We start from the raw sequence: 27,417 nt of genomic DNA, 5'->3' as shown, positions 1-27,417 counted from the left end.
GTACAGAAGAATGACATTCAGTATGCAAGACAAGCAAGGGAACACAATACACTTTCGGGACAATAGTTCTTCAGAATAGTGTAACATACTTTTTGAGCAAAATGATTAAATGAAGTCATTAAAATTAGTTTGATTTGAGGAGTTTTTAATATGAGATAGGCTTTAGCAGTCCTATTTTTACATCTGAAACAAAGAGAATGCTGTGCTTGAAGTCGCCAGCCACACTTTGCTAATTCCCAGGAAGATGAGTCTGTATAGCAGTCAGAACAGAAATGAGAAAGCACAAGATCTTTTAAGTATGTTATTCCAGTTTTATTTCAAAACGACAGGTTCCCTTGTTTTCAAAACATAACCTCATCATTTATTCAACATTTTATGCTACAACGTATTTATTTCAGTGAACTCAGACATTACACAATCAAGCAAGCAAAGCACTGGACATCCACACAAATACACTACCCATTGGCTCATACGGATTCCTGTTGGGTTTCCAAACTTCATAAAGCAGTCTCCCTGATAAGAACGATGTTCATGCCTTCATTAGATGTATTTTTGCAGGATCTAAATGAAAAGTCGTGGTATTTCACACCAAAATTAAACACTGCATTTTTTGACATACAGCTCTGAAGACTCAAAGCCAAGCAAGGAAGTAGCTTTACAAAAGGTTACATGTTTCTCAACTATTAAAAAAAGGTAAACCATTATGTTGTTATGAGAAGCACATACGAGTCAATATTTCACTGGAACTAGATACTTTACCAAGCTATTCATAATTACAACTTTTCTAGCCTTTTCACTAATATAAAAAGAAAACCTGAGCAAGGGGTTGAGAATGGGCATTGGTTTCTGGCTGGTTCTTTTCTTTGCCCTGGGCCCTATATCTAAAATTCTGGTCTCTTTCTTTCCAGGGAAATTCTGAATAATTGGAAAAGTGACAGAAACACAAATACTACGCAAAAAAAAACAACTAAAACTCACTACCTCCAAAGAATTGTTTAAACACATTTTATAACTAACTAGAATGGAAGGATGTGATTTTTGTCTTATGCCCTCTTTTTTAAATTCAAACACTTCAGAAATATTTAAAAGACATCTCTACCATTTTTTTCAGACTTCATCTCTGTGTACATCTAGGTGACTTCCAATAGGACTTTACTCAAAATCTGAAGAAATGAGATGCAACACCATTGTTCCTTATAAAGTACCCATAACTAAACTAAAAAGGCTTTATTTCAACATTATAAAGCAGAAAAAAAGCACTTTATTTTAGTTTGCCTTTAAGAAATTAATTTGTGTATATAAGAATAAAAATGCATCCTCACTTCAAAGTTGGCAAAATTTTGCAGTAGTATTAAGGTACACATAAATTATGCAAATATCTTAATAAAACATTTCTTCTTCAAAACTAGGTACAAAGAGCAGCCCATGTTTTTACAGGGTTCATCATTTAAAAAAGAAAGAAAAAGATTCCAGTGCTACAGTAACTGAAAAAACGTATTGATGAGCCAAAGAGCAACTTAATTTGTTGCTCCATCTAGTATTTACATTTGGGCTCTCTTTCTGGTTGCTGTGCCTTTCCTGGGTTTTGGTGAGGTCATCTTCCGGGTTCTGGTAGCTACTGCATCTGCAATTCAAACCAAAAAAAGATAAGACTTTCTATAAAATAAAATAAAAATATAATAAAATAAAATAAAATAAAAATAGTCACAAGACAACACTTGGGCCCCCTTTAAGCGGACAGATCAACTCAAATCATTCATTTAGTTTTGGCGGGGGGGTGGGGGACACGACGTGGACTCAGAAGAATTTACCACAATTTCTGGGCACGGATTTTCTCCTGAATGACACATTGTACCATGCAACTTCTCAAACAGTAGCATTACATACAGTGGAGCCAATTTAACAGCTCGTGTCCACCAAAGCACAAAGCCTCAGATCCTCTCCAAATCCTAAACCCCTCCCCTTCCTCCCCATGCACCAACTTTCAGTTCTGTGATCCCTCCCAGTATGAAGCCATTTTTGGTGCCCTCCCAGTATGAAGCCTCGCACTAAGCTGTTGCAGATCCACAACCTGACAAAGAACTTCTTTTTGGTCTACTATTCTCATAGTTTAGTGAGCGGCAGCATCTTGGAGCATTCTGAATGGAGCTTACACAAGGGGAGATGGAAGGCATGCAGGTAGAAGGAAAGCAGAAGATTTTTGTTTAGCAGTGTCAAGCCATTAAATGGGCTCAGCTGTCAGTGCAACTTTACCTACAGGTTTCAAGCTATTATTTGACAATATTTTGTTAACAAAGGTAAAAAACAGTGCCATCTAAATAAGATTCCTAACAAACCTGGCAGGCACGTTGTTCAGAGACCACATTTAAATGCAATAATAAAAAACTCCCTGCACTTTGATTCTTTCATGCCCACTAGCAGAAAAAAGGGGGAAAAAAAAACCAAACCACCAAACACTACAGCTAATTTCTGTGAACCACATTCAACTGCAGTCACTTTGAGAAAAAAATATTACTTATAATAAATATTGCTACCATTTTCACAAATGCAGTAGCAATGAAATGTTTTTCATCTCCTCGTCACAGTATTTTTTTTATCCTGATTTCCTCCTTGAAGTCAGTATGCCTAACTAGGTAAGTTCTTGCTTGCAAAACTATCTATAACTCTATAGTTCCTGTCAACTTCTTAATCTGCATTACTGACAAAGAAAAAGAAGTAAAACTGAGTTTCACGGAAGTCCTTAAGAAGCTGCTTGCATAAAACAACAGCCTTTGAGCGGTATGAGTCATTGATTGCTCAAGCTCAGTGAGTAAATTTGAGGGAAAGCAAGGAGGCAGAGAACAATGCAAAACAAACCAAAATAATCTTGAGTCTAACCAAATCCAAAACCATACCAAGAAACACAATGAACTATCGCAGTTTTGCTTTCACGGTTGTTTAATTTTACATAACTTCATTTGCTCTTAAAACGTTGATTTCAAATTAAAAATACCAAAATTAACATTGAGGAATTTTTCCATTCTTGAAAGTGAAACGGAGAATGAAAAAATATTTGCTACATTCAACATAAAACTACAAAAATATTTTTGTCAGCCAATACATCTTTGATTAATAAATCACTTTAAAACAAACCAAAACCAACAGACAGCTCTGGTGATAGTCTCTTGTTGCATAGAGCAGTTTTATCAGTGAACGACCTGTTCTGGCAAAAAACACACACACACACTCCCCAACTACTATGTAAAAACCAAATCTATTCCGGTACCTTACAAGCATTGGTAGCTAAAAGCAATACAAGCAGGTATCATAAATTAATATAGTGACTTAACTATGTAAATCATTCCTTCTCCCAGCTAAATTCTGGTTTATCTTCAAGAATTAGTTTATACTTTTCAACATCACAAAATATTTCAGCTACTATAATTGCAAATTCTAGCACCAGACATGCCTGCTGACTTTTCAAGTTGAGTAGTCTTAGTGGTAGGTAGGCCACATTATCCTATCAACTGCATGAACTGTACTGGTTCCATCCCTCCTGAGATTTTTCCCTCTGGATTCATGGTATTGCAACAGAAAGCAGAGAACAACCAAAGTTTTCTCTTCAAGAAAAAAACAATAACCTGATCTTTTTCCCTTTCATTAATGATCAATGGCTTTGACTGAGGTAACTGTGACTTTTCTTCTCATCCCTTCATAGACTGCATAAGCAAATGCTGCAAAGACAGGTCAAAATCATCTGTTGTCAGAAAGACTGTCAATATGAAAATTATGACAGGTGTTTGTCTATAGAGAAAAAAGACGTGAGTGATCAGATTTTCACGTTTGTATTGCAGAAGTGTAGCTTTTCATGATAGTCACAGACAATACAAGCAATTTAAGCTTACTAATTCCTACTTCAGTAAGGGCTTATCCATTTCTAATTGCCCATGATGGAACACCAAAAAGGAGAAGAGAGCTACCCTGCCTCTGATTTTTTCCTTTATCTTTATTGCATTAATGTGTTCTTTTCAAGACTTTTCTAAACAAACCAAGATCACGGAGAATCTCTAAGTGAATCATAACAAAAAGGAAAAAAAATCCTTGTCATGTTTCTTTTATTCATCATTTCAAACTTAAGCAGCAGAAATATTCTCTTAAACTATCTAAGTCAATTGTGTAAAACTCAGAATGACTGCTCCCAACCCATGCTTAGCTTCAAAGTTTGCAGCTATTTCAGAACAGAAGGAAGGTCTTCTGTACCAAAAAGCTTGTCTGCATTTTCAAAATTAGTTAGCCTGATAACTTATATTGCCCCCTCCCCACAACCTTTTCTTGTAGGAGAAATGGCAATTCTGTTTCAGAAAACAGGAGAAGTCCTGTGTGGGCAGCACCAAATGAGGACACGAACAAAGCTATTACAAGCAAAGGAGAGGGTCTTTATAAATCAGATTAAACTGAATTAGGTTGAAACAGCAATTTAAATGAGGAAGAATTAGATAGGCAAAAATAAACCAGATGGTGTCACTGCACAGCTTGTTTTGAGACTGGAACAAAGTTCAGCAGAGGCATAAAGAGTCCCAGAGGCTCTAGAGGAATTGTTAGACAAGTTGACTGTGATACCTGATCCTCTCCATGTAAACAGTATTATAAAGCAATTTTTCAAAAGAAACCCAGCAGTACTGTGTATAGTTTTGGACTTCAAGAAAGTTCTGAGGAAAATGAAAAAAAAAAATATATACATTCATGAATGGTGATAATCATTTCCAGCTCTCTAACAAAAAAACCAAACAACAACAAAAAAATGTAACTAGTTTCTCTGATGAAGGAAAAAAATGGGAGAGAGGTGTGATGGTGCAGCCTTTTGTACTCATTAAATGCTTGCTGCATTACATGAGAGCAATTTTCATGTCCACAGTGGATAGGACAACTAATAAGCTTAAGGGAAATTTATATTAGGTACTAAAAATATGGAAATAAAATACTCCACCTTATCAAACCCTTTTTAGTAGTAAGGAGAGTTAAGTATTACAAGCAGTGTTGACCAGGGATGTTTTAGGATCTTCATCATAGAGGTTTTAAGAGAAAATATTGGTATGGACCAAGATTAACACAGATGTCAATAGATAAGCCTGTCCTTAGGCTGGTGTATAGTGCAGATCACCTCTTGATGTCCCTTCTCATCCTGTTTTCCAATTCTACATACACTGTTTTAGAAATGCATGAGTCTTACAAGTAAGAGAAATAAAACTGTACTTGTGACAAAAAAAAATGAAAATTTCTATAAAATGACGGAGGCTCCTTTGGTAAAAATAAGCAGACACCAGAGTCCCAAGTTTCCCACTTAATTGCCTGCTTTGATGGAAATGAGGACAATAAGAGATTCTGAGTATGAAAACACAGCTATTGAGCAGATGAAATCAGGTATGATTTAGGTGTTAATAGTGACTTCTAGGTTACATCATAGGCTGGAATATCCAAAACCAGAACGACATACAGTTTTTAGACTCTAGGCAAACATCAGTACGTGAAAAACATCTAGGAGCAGGCATGCTGGATGTTAGCAACTGCATCACCTGCATATGGGGAATTTACACTTGGCAAAGACTGAGTACATGCCAGTCTCAGTATAATGGCTGAAGAGTTCCAGCAATTTTAGTCTCCAAGCTCTTGAACTAGACTTGTAGTAATCATAATTAAACAACACAGCTAACATCTTTCACCCTCAAAAGCAGCAGATGCAGTCAAGTACATTGATCAGACACAGCAAGGTTTCCTTTCTTAAAAAAAAACCCAAAACCTAATGTGTGTGCATGTGTGCATAATCTCACATACACACTTTGCCATATGTTTGCCTCTCTAACAAACGTGAATAAATCTGGAGAGTTGGACCATGGGGTGGAGAGTTCTCGAGCAGTTTCTGGAAGAGACATCCTCAGACTAGTGTCCACATAGATGGAGCTTGATCATCATTTCTGTATTGACACCCAATGTGCCACAGCAGGAACTGACATTGCTTTAATGCTAGCAACTTAATGCTACGTATACTGAACTGCCACAGTTAAGCTTGGAAGAGAAGTTGACTCCCCAGCCAACTAGATATGATCTTGCATGTGTTACTACATAAGATCTCAGTGAAATAAATCAATTCAAGAATGTTTTGTTACTATTTAAGCAATTAACTGTGGACTTGTAATTTCCAAAGGAGACAAATTTAGGACTGTCAGTTCTTCAAAATTCTTCCACTGGCCACAGTATCACTTTTGTCTTGTATGTGCTTCAGTCATATTTCAGCTGTCTTTCCTCATATCATATAACCAACTCATTTTGCTGGATGGCTCTCTAGGAGACCTTTTTCCTTCATCTGCCCCTAAAAAGATTCTACAGTCATCAAACTGAAAAGGGAAAACAAGAGGATGGAACCCATAATTGCTCTTAAATTAAAAAAAAAATTAAAAACCAGCATTGGAAGCTGAAAGACTACACTCAGCATCCAGCTGCAAACATCAAATGGGAACTGAAACCAGGCTGTGCAGCATTTCGTGACAGTTAAGCATCACACTAGTCTACTGCTCTCAAATCAGTTTGGGCAGTTTGAATATGGTGCCAAGGAAGAGCTACTTTTCTTTTGAGAGGATGAAATAAGGCAGAGTATGTAGTCCTCTGACAAGCCTTTTCCCAACTCTGACAACGAACTCTGGACAGTGGATAAAAACTTGTAACACTTCTCAAGCAAGAATTTTTCAGCACTTTGAAGGCTGTTGAAGCAACTCCAAGGGTGACAATGAGTATTTTTGGTTAGTTGGCTTCTTCTCTTTTCTCCACAGTTCTTTCCTCTACAAAAATTAAGAAAAAAACCCAGAGAGACCAGAAGAATGGAAATATGGAGTTGAATCCCAGGAAACCTATGAAGGCTGTAGAGTTATGGGATGGGGTTTGGCTTTAGATACTTCTGTTCTTCCAAGTCCTCTGTTTCCTACAACAAATGAAGCCAATACATTTCCATATGACAATATGGAAAAACATCAGGATGCAAGAACGTATTATTTGATGACTTTATGCCCATGTATTTCCTAAAGATAACACCAAATGTATGACTGTGCTTTTAAAAATTCCAACACAAAATTGTTCCAGATAAACTGATTTAATTCTATTTGTAAAAATTGCTTTACCAAAGACATTCCAATAGAAACCAGTAGTCACATGCAGCATGTGTTTAAAAATAGCCCTCCTCTCCACCACACAGCAATTTGCAGGAATTTTAACTCAGATACATTACTTGACACCTTGAAAAACCTTAGTTCCATGTGAAAATCTCAGTCAAAGCACTACATGGGTTTTCTTATTTCCTGTAGAAAAATTTCACTTGAAAATTTTATATCTGAGTTTGAATTGGAACACTTCTTCAGTATACTGCAATACATCTTCAGGTAACAGAAAAACAACAAAAAAGCAAACATTTTTATTCTTAATTATTTAGTTCTCTGTGTAAGGTCATTATACAAAATATTACCCCATGTAAAAAATTTCCTCTGAAGGTTTTTTGTTTTGTTTTGTTTTAATTTAATACTTTTTATTAGCAGCAAACAAGAAAGTTCCGTGAAGTGTAACAAGGAACTTAAAACACATTTAAAATGTGAATGTTTAAGGACTACAGTGGCCTGAAAAGACTATACAGAAATAAGCTTAAAATATAAAGGAAGACTAAGTAGAAAACCGTGTTTCAAGCAGACACAGGAGTAAACAGTACTTTATAACTTGGACATTAATTTTGTCTCTTTGTTATTATAAGTGGCGCATATTCAAGGTGCTTCTCAGTGAATTTGTCACTTGCAAATTGTCAAAGAAAACTATTATTTGGGAAGAACCACAGAGATATTTGTTTTATACCTGATTTATTTTAGTCTTCCTACTCATAATATTTCAGGATTTTTATACTTAAAAATCACCTCCTACGACACCTCTCATAATTTAAATAGCTTTTTGAATATCCTCAATTTTGGTGCAGGCCATAAAAAAAAATCACTTCATGTCATGTTTAAAGATACTTAATGCAAAATACAGAAGCAAGTTTGTCGATATTTCTGACAACAGAGAGCAGCATTTCTCTGCTCTAAAACCTGAATCTTCCTGTTAATTTCTAGATACAACATAGCAGCACATGCTTTTAACTTCTAAAACCAGATCACATAACTCTCATACAAGAACATTTAAATGGCAACATTCCCAAGAATGGTGCAAGAAAGGACAGACCTGGTGACTAGTCACAGAACCAGATATGCTGTTTTAAGACTAATACTCACTTACTCCTGGAGTCTGTTACAGATACTAGTCAATATCAAATCCTTCACGAGAGAACAGATGAGTAACAGGCAATTAGAACTACTGTACAGTACAGGTTTTGTTGAAAATGTTTCTATGAGGGTGATTTTAAGAGGTAAAAATCTACCTGCAACATGGGCATTGGTGCAGAGTAGAAAGATAAGTAACATGTGGTGCCACAAACCAGCTCAAAAAACCAAAAAGTATGATTTGCTTTCTCCTAAAACTTGATGACAAGGCCAATAATTCTCTAAATATAAAAATGAGCCTAAGTGTAGATTTAATCCAACATCAAGTAATAAATCCTGCTTGAATGAAGAAAAAAAAATATTTCTAAGACAATAACCCAGATACTGATTTATGCAAAGCCATGTAATGTAAATAAACATAAAGCTATCTCTCAATTAATTGAGAGATACTATTAAACCTCCATTGTGGACTGCCTTCTAACCAATCCATCAGTACGACTCTTTTCATACTGGAGCTGTTCACATAGTTCTTCATTTATACTGCAAGAGCAACCAAAGACCCCAGTTAAGGCCTTACCATGCTAGATCCTATCCAGCAATACAGACATGCACAATCCCTGCCCCTAGCAGTACTGACTATTAAAAAATACAGTACTTTCATTATGACGTCTGCTTCAGTATTTCTCCCTATACTGTCCCAATCAATAAACCTCAAAATTGTTTTAAAAAAAAGAAAATAAAAAAGGATGGTGTAAAAATATTCTGTTCTAAACGATTTCTGTATTTCTATAACCCAATCTTCATCAACCCCAGGATTAAAGAAAACTGCCAGTGGTAGAGGTTTTATGTCTATTGGTAGCTTTGAACCTAGGATTATTTACAAGTTCTAATGAAATTTCTATTTTTCTAGCTTTTATGCCATTTTCCAAGTTCCCTATACTAGCTGCCTATTCCATACAAACTGATTAAAAATAAGCCTATTAGTCCTATTAATATTATGCAGTACACCCCTGCAGAAGCGTCGGTGGATACATACAGTGCATGTCAAAATTTGGTATTCTCCTTTAACAGTATCATCACTTATAAGCTTGTATATTTTATGATCGTACACGAAGACAGTGAATAATGAAAATGGAGCTGTAACAGAGTGTGAAAAAAACTTTTTGTTTAAGTAGAAAACATCTCTTCTGATGACATTTTTCCCGGTGGAGAGACAATGACTAATGTAATATACAACATCATCCATATTACCTTAAAAAGGATAGGTCTTAATTCCAGCTTTCAGGAAAGCATATGGGTTCCAGTTATCACAGGAAAGAAAGAGATGAAACTGATAACATGGTAATTTAAATAAAAAACAGTTTAAGAATTCCACAAAATTTTGTGCATCTTATTTCGGCAGTACAACATGGCTTGTTTCTTGAGGGCTTTCTGAAATTCTGTTTCTAAAAAGAAGAGTAACACTCTTGTTTGACAACTCCAGAAACACTGATGGCAGACATGATTGAAAGGGGTGGCTTTTACTGAACTCATCTGCAGTGGCCACTCTTACACTGAAAACAACCAGAGACAGCAGACAGACGAAGCAAGACTATCAAGATGCCTGTGCTTTCTCTGTGCCATTCTTTCTTCCTCCTCCACCAAGCCTGGGAGCTCCCCAGCCACAGCAGCAGATTTCATTACTGGCAGATTCCCTGTAGCCACTGAGCACCCTGGTGTACTCAAAACTGCACACCTGATCAGGATCTTTTTGGGCCGACTAATCTTTTGGACTGGATTAGACCAACTGCAAATTCAGATGTGGTTAATGATGACTTGCTGAACTGCAAGAGGCTGCAGGGCCCTTCTTGCAACTGTTTTAAGTCCAAATACTCATGAGATGTTGTTTGAACACCTGAAGAGTAACCCCTGTCCAGGCATATTTATCCCCTTTTAGGAACCAATAAAATAGTATTTCAAGAACTTTTAAAACATTGCTGTATGACCAAACTTCAACTTCTACAATTAAGAGGTATCAATAAATTATCTATTTTACAGGACAGTAAACTTCAGGATTATTTTTTTAGTTACAGGACTAATCACATAACAGAGAAACAAGTCCATGGTAACATAAAACTAGTCAGATTTGGAAACACAGTTTTAAGTATTCCTATAATAATCAGCTATTTTCAGTTTATCGAAAGCACGAAAATCATAAGATTATGAAACAGTTGCCCTTTCCTTTGACACAGATTTATGAATCATATAATAAGTGGTAAAGTTTTTGATTCCAGATTTGGAGAACAAAATGAGTAAGTACATGTCTAACTTTTCACCTGAAACCATTTGATATGCTTCCTCTACCCAGTATTCATTAAATTGGGTAGTTGTGCTGGTTTTGGCTGAGAAAGAGTTAATAAAAAGGTGAAGTTAGAACCATTTCACCTGTAACTCTATTGAATTGGCAAGAGGAGGTTTAAATTTAAGCTTATGTCCATCACTCATTTTAACCGCTGGATGCTTAAAATACCCAAATACCCAAATACTTCTATTTAGTCTAAAATGCTGGAACTATGAATAAACATCAGCATCTTATAAAATAATGTCATTATACTTTCTTTCAAGGAAATACAATTAACAATTTTTCAGCCACTTACAGACTAGAAAATTCATTATAAATTGAAGTCAACAATCCAAAAGGCATTCAAGTAGAAGAAATAATCACTGATTTTAGTGATCAGAATTCTATAATGTGAGCAGCGTGAAAATGAACAAAGGAGTGTCATGTTCTAGAATAACATTAGATCAATTACTTGTACTTTGTACCATCCTGTTTGAGTAAGTATACTAGGGTAAATCCATAACATTTCAAAGACAGCAATATTATTGGTAAGATACATTTTCGCATTCTGCCATACTCCTCCATCCTTTTTTAAAACAAGCAGATTTATTTTGGGGTAGACTACAGTGCTACTGTTTTATTATGTTTAGACTACTTGACCACAGACAACATCTGGTTTTTTACTTAAAAGTATGAATCAAAAATTCTTTAGGAAAAATATCATTTTAATTATTTGAATTCAGTTCACATCTGCACGATAGAGTTAGGAGGTCAGATCCAGCAAACAGTTTGGCAGGACACTTACCATAAGCTTACCCTACACAGATCTACTGAAGATTTCTAATCTTGGACTTAAAATAACCCTGCTTTATCTGTCCGCGACTTTTTCCAGACAACACTGAAACTATGCCAAATTATCTGAAATGTAGCTTCAGCATTTTCTACCCTTATAGCTGATCCTTTCCTTGACTTTAAATACACTCGCTTTTGGAAGCTGCTGCTGCTAGCCCCTGGCTTTAACAGACTGTGATGAAGTCCTGAGGAGTCAGCATATTCTGACAGTGAACTGGACAAGGCACAAGGACAAAAATGAGACTGGAGAAGAGAATGAATGACGGCAAAAGAACAGGGTGCAAGCACCGATTTTTATCGCCTAGCATTTCTACCAGCTTTAGGCAGCATAAAATTGGAGAGTATGTATTTCTTACACAGAAAGTTTAAATACTTCTATTTTATTATCATTAATCTAAAAAGAAATTATGAAAGATAAAAAACACTTGAACTGCTAAAGGTAAACTGTTGTATTGGGTATATGTGGCCATGTGGCAGGGCTTTGGTAAGCTGGGGTCTGCTACAGGGGTGGCCTCCATGGGAAAAGGCCAGGTGCTGTCCTGAGGCTGACACAGTCCATTCAAGCTGGCTCCAAAACAATCCCACCATAGGCCAAAGTTGAGCCCAACTTGTTTGTGGCGCCTCTGTGAAAACACTGAGGAGAGGGCAACAAACACTGGATGAGTGGGGGTAGGGGTGCCTCCAGGGGGAGAGCGAAAAACAGCAGAGGGAACACCAAGGTCAGAGGAGGAGGTGATGCTCCATAGCACAGGAGCAGATAACCCCTGTAGCTCACAGAGGACCTAGGATGGAACAGATATCCCCTGCAATTCGTGGGAGAGCCCACACTGGACCAGATGGATATTTCCTGAAGGAATCAGAGCACATTTTTTTCCCCTGAAGGACTGCAGCCCAAGAAAGAGAGCCCACGCCTGAGCAGGGGAAAAATGTGAGGACGAAGGAGCAGCAGAGAGAAAATGCTACGTACCGACCATAACACATTTCCACTCCATACTCCCTGCACTGCTCAGGGAGTGGGATAGAGGAATCTAGAGTGAAGAAGTCGAGCTTGGGAGAAGGTGAAGAAAATATGTTGCTCTAATGTTTGCCTTTGTCACTACCCAAATTTATTTTAATTGGCAATAAATTACATTCATTTTCCCCAAGTTGAGTCTGTTTTGTGTGCACCACTAAGTGGTAAGCAATCTCCCTGTCTTGTATCAACTCATGAGTTTTTTTATCCTATTTTCTCCTTCTGACCCACTGAGGAGGGGAGTGAGTGGCTAGGTGGGAGTTTGGCCCTTAGCCAGGGTTAACCTACCACACACCAGTGCATGTGACTGTGAGAACAACTTTTCAACTTACTAGAAGAACGACGTTGCTTTTTTTCTGGACTTCCTGTATCTTCCACTTCTGCTTCAGTGCTCTCACTGGTTGCAGCTGCTGCCTTTCTTTTTTTCTGGGGCTAAAAACAAAACAAAAAAAAAAAAGGGGGTGCAACTGAACTCAAGAGCAGAAAAGACCACACAAAGTAGAAAATATCTTATCCTCACATGGTACTCCCAAATTTTAAGCATTATTTCTTAGTATATTATAAAACACCTCCAGTTGTAAAGAAATTTTATTCATATATTAATGCAAGAATACTAGTACTAGGCAATAGACAATTTTAAAAGTTCAATTCCCCTATGTGCAGATCACATTAGGAGTTGAAATTTTAATGTATGAAAACACAAGTTTTTATGATCAAAATCCACTTTTTTATTTACATTGAGTAACTGTTCAAAAGGTGCAATCTTACAGAACACAGAAAAACATTTTACCCAAAGCTGATGTTAAAAGCAATTACACCTCATTAAATTCAAGTTTATCTGGATCCTTCCTTCTTAAGGCTTTCTTTGCACAGCTTAGAAGTAGCTAACACCCACTGACAGTACACTATTATATTTTTCCAATAGCAACCATGGGTTCTGTTCCAAAGAGAGGTACTTGGGAAATCTGAACTCTATTCAAGGTACATTATCTTAAAACCTCTAAATGGATAGAGCTGTTATTATCTGTATATTACAATTAATCTTACAATTGCGAAGTATTCTTACGGTGGTTATGGAAAGACTTTTTTTTAAAGCCACATGATTTTTGCAAAGGATGAGTTGACCCATATCTGTGTCAGACATAGATGATAACTTTGTTGAATACTGGAAGAGTTTATCTTTCCCTTTTTCATTTTTTTCAATTGTGTGAGACTAGAGCTTTACTAATACAGCTTTAAAGGTGGCTACAACTTCACATAGCTCATGAGAGAAGGGGAGAGTGCATTACATCTTTCCTTTCCAAAGTGTTGCTTCATGATTACCATCTAAACCCTGCTGGGCTGAACAGATTGGTTCGATAATTACATACAATAACTGCAGTGGGCAGGTAACCCTCAGCTGGCACAGGGCAGCTCCCCTGTGAGAACTTCCATATGCAAACTGCACTGATGGAGTGCATTAGGTACATCTTTCCTGCCGGTGCACAGGCCTGATTACCGCCAGCCAAGACTCCAAGGTTAGCATGTCAGCAGATTTGTGATGCATTAGGCAGGAATAAACACAGACACTTTTGTTCATTCTGACCAAAATTAAGGAGGACTATTTCAGCGCTGTACTGCTTTTATATGAGAGATAATGCATTCCTCCCAATTGTACTAGAAAACATTTTAAACGCTCATCAGAAACACAGATATCCAATACATGCTACACAAAAGCGAAATACATTTATCTTGTTTCCAAGCTTATTTAATAAAAAATGGTTTCTTAATCTTGATGCAGGTGAATTACATAGTAGTAGAAATCAAGCAGCATTCATCTGACAAAAGTAACACCTGCGCATCTGAAGCTGAACATTAGAGGGAACCACAAATCACTAAGATCCATATTTTTCCACTTTAGTTTACTGCCAATATCTCCCAGCAACTTTTCAGCACTGAACAAAAGTAAGATGTGGTCCTTGCCCTAAATAATTTAGTCAAGAGCTTCAGATACTTTCCTTCAACACATGGTACTGTTAGCTTCTTGTTTTGCTAGAACTACTATAAAATATCACACACACAAACCAATATGCATTTACTAACACACTAAAAAAACCCAAACAAAAAAAAACCAACCTTCCGCAGAACTGTGGACTGTCTTTCATTTACTTATACATCTGGGGAAGCTTGAGTCATGATATAGAAAATAAAATGTTAACTTTTAATATAGCAGTCATCTGTGAGTTTTAGCCAAATACCAATACTGGAGAATGACCGAGATTCCAAAACAACCATGCCTATATGCAACATATAAACGCACATCATGGCTCAATTAGCGATATGGGCTGAAAGCACAGGAGAATCCTACATTCTAAGAATTTATTTACACAGAAGCTAGAAATATTGTCTCCTAGCTATGAAATACCATAACTTCAGGACATCAAACAACAGTTTTATGGAAATACTATAGTAGATTGCCCCAAAGGAACTGAAGAGTAGGTGTCATAAGACCTATTGTGATTAAAAGACCAGTACAGCCAAAATGCCATAAATACTCTATATTAGAGGTCACCATCTTCTCATGGGTGGGTGTCAGACTGCATTTTTCTTTTCCAAATTAGACATTAAGCACACCAAAAGAAATTCAGCATGTGCTAGAAGATACTGGCTTTCAGAGACAAGATGCTACTGATCAGTGATAAGTTAGAAACTGCTTTCCGTAATGCTAACAGAGTTTGGAATTTGAAGCTTATCTTTAAAACACTCAGTCATCAAGCTGAGCTTCCTATCACAGCTGAAAATACATATCATTTTAATTAGCATTCTGTGTTCTTCTTTTCTTCCTCTGTTTATCTAAGTGTCCAGCTATTCTCAACTAGCACAAATCATCTTCCAGTTCTCCTAGCCTCTCATTAATGTCTGATACCCCTTGGAAGAAAAGCCTAGTAGCGTGAGTTCCCAAATATACTCTGGGAAGGAAGACATCCTGCTGAAGGCCCTCTTTCCATTCATTCTTGAAGAAAAGTGCAAAATATGACCTTGGAAGGAGGACTAGCACAATCTATTCTTCTACCCTACCCTACACCACAGCTGTTACAAGGCTTAGAAAATCCAACATGGAAGAGTCATCTGTGCTGGTATTTGGTCAAAAGCATGCAGGCTCTGTCAACCTGATTTCAAGCAAACAATCTTATTCTGTCTGGACACTAGCAGTAGCTGGCATGAAGTCCACTGCAATATGAAGTAGACAGCTGAAAACCTTCAAACAGGCCAGTAACACTCATAGTTTTATATAAGTGCTTGAATATATTTGCGACAACTGAGCAAGCTGACCATTCATCATTCATCTGGTTCCTCAAAGTAAAAAAAAAAAACCACACAAAAAAACCAAAAACCAAGCACCCAGCCGCACCCTCCCCAAACCCCACCAAAACCCAATATAAAAGCTAACTCCTAATTGATGCTAGTAGCTAAGAACCTATCGAAAAGTATTATCCCACCCTTTGTGAATGGTCTTGACTGCTGTTGGAAATTTGATATTGGATTTGATATTGGACTGATATTGGACTGATTTTTGTAGTTTTATTCCATTGGAAATGTGCACCAGCCATCTCTGCTGGACAAGGACACTAAAGGTCACAGATGCTGGCTCTGCAGCAGGCCAACTTATTCAGCAAAGAAACCAGCCAACCATTAAAAATGATTTTTTTCCCCCCAAAACACAGGTCTCAAACCATGTCGATCCACAGGGGGAACAGAAGAATTTATGCTAATGAACTCTCCTTTTGGACAGATCTTTACATTCAGTTCAGCAGAAAACATTAGTAAGATGACACCATGGCTGTATAATTTTAGCCAAAGTATTATTTACTGGGCAAAGTAAGTGACAAAAGCTGGACGTATATCTCCAAAAGACTTAAAAATCCTACAGCTTTTTTTCTTTTGTGTTTTTTGCCCATCTTTAACATACTGCTGATCATGCCAGTAAGCAGGCAGAATTCTTGTACTATTATCCTGTATTATAATTTTCAGTTCCCTGGTTCACACTAAAGAAATCAATAAACTGCCCGCCTGTTTATCTGCATTTTTTAATAACAAGTAATAAATGCATTTTTAAGTATGGGATAATAATAACAGGCTTGATCTGACAGGACAAGGGGAAACGGTTTTAAACAAAAATAGGGTAGATTTAGACTGGATATAAGGAAGAAGTCTTTTACAATGTTGGTTGTAAAACACTGGAACAAGTTGCCCAGAGAGGTGGTAGATGTCCCATCTCCAGAAACTTTCACGTGCAGGTTGGACAGGGCTCTGAACAACCTGATCTAGTTGAAGATGTCCCTGCTCACTGCAGGGGGTTGGCCTAGATGACCTCTAAAGGTCCCTTCCAACCCAAACCGTTCGATCAACTATTGTTCTGTTATTTGACCATTTTTTATAGTTACTACAAACCATTTTGACATATGATTTCCCTAAGGTTTAAAAAGTTCTTACACTGTATTCAAATGGGAGTCCAAACCTAGAGTTTAAGCCTTCTTAAACAAGGAATAAAATACCCCTAGCCTACCACTATAATTATGACTCATAAGTAACATACTAGAACACACTGAATTAAAAATGTGAATTCCAGAATCAAATACTTGGCATAAAGATGTACACTTAAAACTAAGCTTTGAACTAATCACAAAAAGAAAACTAATATGAAACAAAAACGGCTTATTTTACCTTACACGTATTTTGACCCATCTGGAGTTTTACCAATTTAAGGAAAATAAGTAATAAACTGAATGATCATTTGTTCAAATGTCATTTCAACTATACATATACATTCTGTTATCCAAGATATTATCATAGAATCTTTAAGGTTGGAAAAGACCCTTAAAATCATCAAGTCCAACTGCTAACCTATCACTGCCAAGTCCACCACTAAACCATATCCTCAAGCACCACATCTACCCTTCTTTTAAATACCTCCAGGGATAGAGACTCAACCACCTCCCTGGGCAGCCTGTTCCAACACCTGACAACCCTTTCGGTGAAGAAGTTTTTCCTAATGTCTAACCTAAACTTCCCCTGGTACAGCTTGAGGCCATTTCCTCTCGTCCTATCGCTAGTTACTTGGGAGAAGAGACCAACACCCACCTCGCTGCAACCTCCTTTCAGGCAGTTGTAGAGCGCGATAAGGTCTCCCCTCAGACTCCTCTTCTCCAGACTAAACAACCCCAGCTCCCTCAACCTCTCCTCATAAGACCTGCTCTCCAGAACCTTCAACAGCTTCATGGCCCTTCTTTGGACACGCTCCAGCACCTCGATGTCCTTCCTGTACTGAGGGGCCCAAAACTAAACACAGTACTTGAGGTGCAGCCTCACCAGTGCCGAGTACAAGGTCACGATCACCTCCCTGCTCCTGCTGGCCACACTACTCCTGGTACAAGCCAGGATGCCATCGGCCTTCTTGGCCGCCTGAGCACACTGCTGGCTCATGTTCAGCTGGCTGTCAACCAACACCCCCAGGTCCTTTTCCTCCAGGCAGCTCTCCAGCCACTCCTCCCCAAGCCTGTAGCGTTGCATGGGATTGTTGCAACCCAAGTGCAGGACCTGGCATTTGGCCTTGTTGAATCTCATACCCTTGGCTCCGGCCCAGCGATCCAGCCTGTCCAGGTCCCTCTGAAGGGCCTTCCTGCCCTCCAGCAGATCGACACTTCCACCCAAGTTGGTGTCATCTGCAAACTTACTGAGGGTGCACTCAATCCCCTCATCCAGATCATCAATGAAGATATTAAACAAGACTGGCCCCAATGCTGAGCCCTGGCTTGTGACCGGGTGCCAACTGGATTTAGCTCCATTCACCACCACTCTCTGGGCCTGGCCGTCCAGCCAGTTTTTAACCTAGCACAGAGTGCACTTGTCCAAGCCGTGAGCAGCCAGCTTCTCCAGGAGAATGCTGTGGGACACAGTGTCAAAGGCCTTACTAAAGTCCAAGTAGACAACATCTACAGCCTTCCCCTTCATCCACTAAGCGAGTCACATTATCATAGAAGGAGACCAGGTTAGTGAGGCAGGACCTCCCTTTCATAAACCCATGCTGGCTGACCCTGATCCCCTGGTTGTCCCACACATGCCGTGTAATGGCATTCAAGATGATCTGCTCCATGACCTTTCCCGGCACCGAGATCAGGCTGACAGGCCTGTAGTTCCCCGGATCCTCCTTCTGACCCTTCTTGTAGAGGGGCATCACATTTGCCAGTTTCCAGTCATCTGGGACCTCCGCGGTTGACCAGGACTGCTGATAAATGATGGAGAACGGCTTGGCGAGCTCCTCTGCCAGCTCCCTCAGTATCCTTGGGTGGTTCCCATCCGGCCCCATGGACTTGTGAACATCCAGTTGAAGGAGCAGGTCGGTGACTGCCACCTCTTCAACAACTGGGACTTAATTCTGCACACTAGCTCCATCTCCCAGCACAAGGGCCTGACAACCCTTGGGATGACCAGTTTGACTATTAAAGACTGAGGCAAAGAAAGCATTAAGCACCTCAGCCTTCTCCTCATCTTTCCTGGCAAGGTTACCTTCCACATCCAACAAAGGAGGGAGATTCTCCCTGGCCCTCCTTTTGTCACTGTTGTATTTATAAAAATATTTTTTATCTTTAACGGTGGTGGCCAGTTTAAGTTCCAGCTGGGCCTTTGCCTTCCTAATCTTTTCCCTGCATAACCTCACAACATCCTTGTAGTCCTCCTGAGTCACCTGCCCCTTCTTCCAAAGGCAGTAAGCACTCCTTTTTTTCCTTGAGTTCCAGCCAGAGCTCCCTATTCAGCCAAGCCAGTCTTCTCCCCCACCTGCTCAACTTACGGCACATGGGGACGGCCTGCTCCTGTGCCTTTGAGACTTCCTTCTTTAGTAACATCCAGCCTTCCTGGACTCCTTTGCCCTTCAGAACTGCCTCCCAAGGGACTCTGTTAACCAGACTCCTTAACAATCCAAAGTCTGCCCTTCTGAAGTCCAGGGTAGTGGTTTTGCTGACCCTCTTCCTTACTTCTCCAAGAATCAAAAACTCTTATGTCATGGTTGCTGAGCCCAAGACAGCCTCCGACCACCACATCACCCACCAGGCCTTTTCTGTTCATAAACAGCAGGTCCAGCGGGGCACCTCCCCTGGTTGGCTCACTCACCAGCTGCATCAGGAAGTTCTCCCACACACTCCAGGAACCTCCGAGACTGCTTTCTCTCTGCTGTGTTGTATTTCCAGCAGATATCTGGTAAGTTGAAGTCTCCCACTAGAGCTAGGGCTAGAGATCGTGAGACTTCAGCCAACTGCTTGTAGAGTACTTACTTCATCTGTCTCCTCATCCTGGTTGGGTGGTCTATAACAGACTCCCACCAGGACATCTCCCTTATTGGCCTTCCCCCTGACCCTTACCCATAAGCAACTCAATGGTATCATTACCGTCATTGAGTTCTAGACAGTCAAAACACTCTCTAACATACGAGGCTACCCCTCCACCTCTCCTTCCTTGCCTGTCCCTTCTAAAGAGCGTGTAGCCATCCATTGCAGTGCTTCAGTTGTGTGAGTCATCCCACCATGTTTCCATGATGGCAACCACATCATAGTTTCCCTGGCACGCAATGGCGTCCAGCTCTGCCTGTTTATTGCCCATGCTGCATACATTGGTATAAACGTACTTCAGTTGAGCTATTGATCTCTTTTCCAACACAGGCATGCCACCCCTAGGCTCATTCCTAGCAAGCCTGGTTTTATCCCCTTACCCCTTCATATCTAGTTTAAAGCCCTCTCAACGAGGCCTGCTAACTCCTAAGCTAGAATCTTTTTTCCCCCCTTTGCGACAGGTGAACCCCATCTATCTCCAACAGACCTGGGGCCAGGTAAACTGCCCCATGATCAAAAAAAACAAAACCCCACCGCTGGCGCCAGCCTCTGAGCCACGTGTTAATGAGATGGGATTTCCTGTTCCTTTCCGTATGTTTTCCTCCATCCCATCGGTAGCCAGGAGACACTACCTGCGCTCCTGATCCTTCAAGCAATCGCCCCAGTTCTCTAAAGTCCCTTTGGATTGCCTTTGCGCCTCTCTCAGCTACCTCATCACTGCCAACCTGAACAACCACTAGCAGATAATAATTGGATCCTTTTACTAGCCTAGGGAGCTTCCTGGTAATGTCTTACCCTTGCCCCAGGGAGGCAGCAGACTTCCCTATGGAATGGGTCCGGTCGGCATACCGGACCCTCTGTTCCCCTCAGAAGGGAGTCCCCTACAACAATTACCCTTCTTTTTTTCTTACCAGTGGCCATTGTAAAGCATGGGGCTGACTGGTTCCCTCTAGTCAACCCCTTGGGTGGATCACTGTCTGTACCTTTGTCCTCCTGGCCCTCGGGTTCCAGAGCCCCATACCTATTGTGTAAGGGCACCTGGGGGGGGCGAAGTTGGCTGGGAGAAGATTTGCCCCCTGCACCAAGCAGGGATCTGAATCCATCCTCCGTCTTTTGGGTCCCCTCCCTCTGCCTGGCGGCACAAAGGCAGGGGGGCCACTCCTTCTCTTGATGCTTCCATCTGGTGTGCTTGTCTCAGGGATGGTAGGGAGTGGCTCCACCAGTCTATCTCCCTCTCACATTCCCTGATACTCCTCAGTCTCACAACTTCTTCTTTCAGCTCTGCCACCATGCTGAGCAGATCCTCCACCTGCTCACACCAAACACAGGTCCTGTCTCGGGAGCCCTCCATGACTGGAGCAAGGCTCTGGCACTCCCTGCAGCCAGACACCTGGGTGGCTGCGTGTTTTAGTGGGAGTTCTGTCTGCATCGCCACATGCCTCCTGGTGATAGCTCTTGTCCGAACAGAGACCATGGCTAAGTCTTTTCCAGGAGAGTGCAGACCACGAGGAGAGCTCACCAGCTGCCTGCTCGCCCTGCCTGCACGAACGCGCCACGCCCTGTTTGCCACACTCCTGGTCGCTCGTGCTCCCTAGGGACCTGTTTAAATCTCCCGCTGTTGCCCCAGCAACGCCCAAGCCCCGTCTGCCTTGCTCTAAAGAGCAGCCAGTTGTTTTTGGCGCGAGGGCCCCACTGGCTCTCTACCAGGTTCCCTGGCACAGGCAACCCCTGTTTCTACCCCAATCTAGCGCCCAGTCACAGGACTTACCGTTGCTGCCGCCGCATGCCTCACCAAATGACTTTATGAAAGAATACCTATAAACACCATTCTGTATTAAGTTTAAGAACAATTAGTGAAGATAGAGAAATAATGCAAAAGAGGAGGACTTAAACATTTCACTATTTGCCTATTTCCTACTGGATGCAGTTATGACACCTACTTCCAATACCACTTTAATTCTTATTTGGCTCAAAAAACCACCACACATTAAGAGATGACAAATTTTTAGAGTAAAAACCTTTTGCATGGGATTTGTTTGCAAGTCTCCATTCTCTGACAAGCCAAAGTCAAGTACTCCATCATCTTTTTGCCCAATGGCCTTAAGACCTTGCAGAAGTATTTCTCGGAAATGCTGATAAACAGGTTTCTCTTCATAGCTCAGTAGCTTCACCTTTTCCATATATTTGGCGATTTCATCTAAAGAAATGGTACCTCCAGTTAATTTCTATTTGAAAACATTTTAATCATTCATTCTTACCACAGAAGAGTCAGAAATTATGCATGCACTACTTACGCCATTTTTTGAAATGGTTATTTATAAACTCATAATTATGACTTTACTACAACACATTTTAGAAAAAAATTATACCGAGGTTCATTAACCAGTGATGACAGCATCACTGTTTTTTACACATTCGTTGCAATGAAGAAAACAGTCAGTCGTAAAAAATGTAATAGGCCAATCTTCACCAATGAATGCTTGTTTACATGATATTTCTTATGTCTATATTTAAAAATACTGACAGGAACCTCAATGTTATCCCAGACTACTTCAGTTCAAGACTGAAACATATTAAAAAAACCAGATGAAACATCTGACCACTGAAAAACCAGACAAGTCATACTTTACATAGAAAATACTCTTCTGATCACCAGCAGTAGCTGGAAATAACCAAATATTTAAGATCCTCAGAAAGTGTGTTTCTAATAGTCAGGGTTTTTTTAAAAACATAAATCTACTCAGCAAATCACCAATGCCAAGTAGAAACAATCTAGGACTTCCAGTTCTCATTACTTTATTATTTTGGATCTCTAAAATTCAGCTGTGGAAAACCAATTTACACATTTCATGTTTGCAAATACTTAATACTGTCATTAGTTAGAAGCACAGTGTCTGCAGTTCATACAACTGCAGCCAAGAGTCTAGAACTTCTCCAAATCAACAATCTAATTCATCCCACTTTGTTGCTGCTGATAAAAGTAAGAATAGGTACAAAACTTAAGTAAACAAGGACTTAAAGAAGCAACAAATTAGAGTACAATGCCTGAGACACACCTCTCTGGAAAAAAGCTGCTGACAGTCTGACAACTCCTCACCTTTTGCAGCAACTGAACTGATCTGTTTTTATTTGTATACAGAGTAGCACAGCCTACCCTATGTAAACACGAATTTCAGAGCTTCTATCCATTGTGTAAAGTTGTCTAAAATTTGATGATGGCACCCAAACAGATTGATGGCTTTGTTTTGGGGTTGGGGGTTTTGTGGTTTTTTTGTTTGTTTGTTTTGTTTTTTAAAGAAAAAGGACATTAAAACAAATTATTAGCCAATGCTTACCACATGGTACAAACCAAAGTATTTTAATTTAAAACAGCTCTTACCTGGTTTATTTTTCCCAGGAAAGCATTTGTCCATCAAAACTGAAATATTATCTCTACATCTGAAAAACAGAATTATTCAAAACTATTGTTTCTTTCAAACTTTGAATCTTGTCCTGTTTTGATAGACTTCCTAAATACCTAGCTTGGGCCACTGTCAGAGACAGGAAAAACTACTAGATAAACCTTTGGTATGACTTAGTGAAGCAATTTTCAGTAGTGCAGTACATTTGAGAACCTGACGAATGCCAGACAGGCTACCTGAGATATTTTAAGTTTTCGTTCAACAGTTTTCAATTCCTATAAAAGCAAGCAAGTAGAAGACTGAAGGAAAAGAACTAGTCCATTTTAAATCCTCACATACCAATGTTCTCACCTCTTCCTGCTAAAGGACTCCTTCTCTAGCTGATATTATTCAGAGCAGATCACCTGCCAAAATAATAACTGGGAGGAAGCAGGGGTAGCTTTGCTAACATCAATGGAGGCCAAAGCATTAAAAGTAGAGATAAGGAAGCCAGGTAACAATTACTTCTTAATGAGACAGAAACTGCTGTGCTGGGACAGCTTTCTTCATATTAAATACCTGACAACAGAGGGTTCAACAAGGGTGGGGGAAGACAAAGGTATGTAACAGTGAGAGAGAGGGACAAAAAAAAATAATTTTAAAATCCCACATTAGCAGCCCTCTAGCTGGAATGATGCTCAAAGACATTTAAGATCCACCTTTCACTCTCATCTCTGCCACTGACTTCAGAGCATGGTGTTATAATGCGTACTCGTACTCCATGCTTCAGCTCTCTTTCTGTGAAGCAGGACTAATGGTTTCCTGCATTCTGATTAGAATACTGCTCTGGTTAAGCCAAAAAGCACTCTTAAGGACAATACTGTGGTGGGTAAACCAGCATCTCACATACGCAAAAAGACAGAGTAGAATAGTACAAGTAAAATTTCATTACAAACCAAGGATACATGAGACACAATGAAGGGAAACTGGGGGACATACAAAACAATAGCCTACTCACCAAAAAGGAACATCGAAAATACAAAGCTTTTCTACATAAAGACATTTTACTCCTATTTTCAGTTTCAAAGGAGAAAGAAAACAAGTAGTTTCTCACCTCATTTTTGAGTCTTTGACAAAATTTGGATCTTTCAAATTATCCTCCCATGGTAGATGGCCACTAAGCCAATGAATCATACAGTAACCCAAAATCTCCAGGTCACCACGTCTCGACGGCGCTAAATATATATGCACGCATAGAAAAAGAACTGTAAGAGCAGCTAATAAAGCACGCATAGTTTAACAACAGCTAAAATTTGCAAATATGTTAAGACAATAGAAAGCCAATGCAAACAATGTAACACTACAGTATCTGTTACTTATTTCTTTATTTTGGTGTGAAAGCAAGGAAGAAAAAAATATTGTTCCTACATCTGGAAGGATAACTTAATTTTCAAGTCCTTTATCAATCTTTCTTCTACTCAAGGATATGACATGCCCAGTTTGGGAAGCTTTTTAAGTACTCCAATTGTGGAAAAAATAGAGCAAGTTAGTGAAGTGACTCACTTTCTGTTTGAAAGAGTTTTTAGTTCCCTTCTTCTGTAAAAAGGTAACAGTGCTAAAACCCCAGCTCCTGAAAAAAAAATATTCCATAATGCTGGCCTGAAATGGCCACAGTGTGGCCTGAAAACTGAACAGAGGACAATAATAGATCAGATCCCTAAAAGCCTTGCCAAAAATCCCCAGAAACCACGCACATGTACATTGGTCACAGACTACAAGAGAAGTACAAAGGGGCAAGTCAAGTCATCTTTGTTTGTGTTCAGTTTTAAGCATAGGTGCAACAGCTCATCCTGAAGTAAATAATAAATTTCAACAACTGAATTTTTGCAGGACACACTTTTATGCTAATAAAAAAAAAGAATGAAGAAAATAAAATTGATATTCACTATAAATGCTGAATGTTTCATCAGACATAGACCTGTCCTTTTCATGTTCAACCTTTTCTCACTTCTCGACTTTTGATATTTGGTGACGAAAGGCATAATTATGAAATAATATTTCATAATTAAATGAAGTTTCATTTTTAAAATCTTATAAATATTAAGCCATAATCAAGATAAAGAATACTGTGCATCTTTGCCAAATATGATGGAACAATGCTCACACTGATAACAAACTATCTCCTGAAAACAGGGCCTGTTTTTCTATCAAGATCTCATAAGCACTATTCCATTTCTACTTAGTTAATAAAAAGCAATACACTAAACATTTTAACATTCTTTATAAATTAAGGTAATCTATTTAAGAAAGTTACATTAAAATACAGTAAATTAATATCAAAGTAAAAGTTAGCAAATGGAAAAAAGAAAAATGCCTGCATAGTCCATAGAGAAAAATAATTTTAAAAAAAATGTTATAGATTCAGAAACCTGGTTGTTAACAAAACTCAATGTGGCAAATTAAGTCTTTTGTGTTTATAAAAAGGATGCAAAAATGCCTATTGCTGAGGAAGAAGTTTTACATCCTTACCCACACCCTTGTGTGCATCAATGCTGGTATACTCAATAGTTCCATCGTGACACCTTTTAGGATCTTCTTTATATACTTTGTGAACTCCGTCAGGACAGTATCGGTAAGCAAGTCCATAATCCACCAAGTACACCTAGTAATTTCCACAAAGAATTCTAAGATTAAAGAACTATAAATACAAAAATTATACAAATAATAAATGTAACTCCCAACCATTCTCAGAAATTCCTAAAAAATATTAAAAATGGTACGGTTTTTTACTTTAAATTATCCTTTCCTCATTGCTTTATTGAGATTACTACATATGATTTGAAAACGTGACAGACAGGTTTTCCATATAGCGGCCTGATCTCGAAGTCATTTCTTGTTGATGCAGAGAAGTACAGTAAAATAGTCTGTTATTACCAGTAAAAAAAAAAAGTCTTATTTATAACTCCATGAACATTACACCTACTGTGCTACTCTCTTTAAAGTCAGCTGTCCCATTTGAACACTACTACATAGTATTACCTCTCAGTAACTCCACAGTTTCTTTAATGGAACTGAGATTATTTTACTTATTTCATGAGCTAAAACATTTGGATAAGACGACATACATAATTCTGAAACTGTAGTATGCATTGTTTGAGTAGTAAAGAGAGTTAAAAATGCAGAAAAATGAAAGAGTTCCATAAATGAAGTGGAACAATCAACACTCTAAAGACCGATTTTTCCAAGTAACAGAACACTTATTTGATGGATTTTTTGAACAAAGGAATGAGGTAACAATGCAGACAGGCAAACATAATTTACTGGTATGCTATATAATTTGAAGCTCCCACCTGCAAATACCTGTTTGTGAGTCAATTTTTTTTTTATCTTGAGAATTTCTCTATAATATTAGTTAGGGCAAATAGTCAATTTGATAACTGTCCAGCAAAATGCATAAAACACCCATAGAATATTGTCATGGTTTTAGCTGGGATAGAATTATATTTCTTCACACTAGCTGGCATAGTGCTGTGCTTTGAAATTAGCATGGGAAAAAAACCTGTTGAGATAACACACAGATGTTTGGGCTGTTGCTGGGCAGTGCTTGTACTAGTCCAGGACATTTCTAGCTTCCCATGCTCTGCCAGGTACACAAGAAGCCAGGAGGGGAGGGGGCACAGCTAAGAGAGCGGATTCAAACTGACCAAAGGGATATTCCATATAATGTGACGTCATGCCCAGTATGCTACCTGGGATGGGCTGGCCGGGGGAGGAGGAAGCAATCGCGGCTCGGGGACGGGCAGCGTCGGTCAGTGGGTGGTGAGCGGTTGTATCGTTTGTGTTTCTGTTTTTTTTTTCCTGTTTTCCCTTTCCCTTCCTTTTCCCTTTTATTATATTAATATTATTGTCATTATTATCATAATCATTTATCATTATAATTTTATTGTAATCATTAAACTGTGCTTATCTCAACCCACAAGTTCTTTTGCTCGTCCGATTCTCTTCCCCATCCCACAGGGGTGGGGGGGGTGTGAGCGAGCGGCTGCGTGGTGTTCAGTTGCCAGCTGAGGCTGAACCACAACAAATATTAACTAGATGTAAATGTCAAGCAGAAATAATGTTACCATATACATTCTTAAAAATGAGCTTCTGGTAGATTTCACAGGTTCAAAGCTCTTCGATGTGTTGTCAAATAGAAGGTTTAAACCATTAGGAATAAAAT

The 27,417-nt window shown here is 39.1% G+C and overlaps 1 protein-coding gene across 2 annotated transcripts in view; it reads right to left on the bottom strand.

The window, feature by feature from the left end:
* Positions 1–290: 290 nt before the first annotated feature.
* The window catches only part of VRK1 (VRK serine/threonine kinase 1), a 42,036-nt gene continuing 14,909 nt past the window's right edge, over positions 291–27,417 (bottom strand). For both annotated transcript variants that reach the window (XM_064460728.1, XM_064460729.1), the window contains exons 8-13: positions 25,725–25,857; positions 24,310–24,430; positions 23,195–23,253; positions 21,834–22,012; positions 12,784–12,883; positions 291–1,624 (exon numbers count right to left, since the gene is read on the bottom strand). In XM_064460728.1, coding sequence (XP_064316798.1) covers positions 1,542–1,624; positions 12,784–12,883; positions 21,834–22,012; positions 23,195–23,253; positions 24,310–24,430; positions 25,725–25,857 — 675 coding nt within the window. In that variant the 3' untranslated portion in view covers positions 291–1,541. The remainder of the gene's footprint in view (positions 1,625–12,783; positions 12,884–21,833; positions 22,013–23,194; positions 23,254–24,309; positions 24,431–25,724; positions 25,858–27,417) is intronic.

This window comes from Phalacrocorax carbo, chromosome 9 (assembly GCF_963921805.1).
Source record: "Phalacrocorax carbo chromosome 9, bPhaCar2.1, whole genome shotgun sequence".
NCBI classification, from domain to species: domain Eukaryota; kingdom Metazoa; phylum Chordata; class Aves; order Suliformes; family Phalacrocoracidae; genus Phalacrocorax; species Phalacrocorax carbo.
This window is presented reverse-complemented; position numbering and strand designations above follow the sequence as displayed.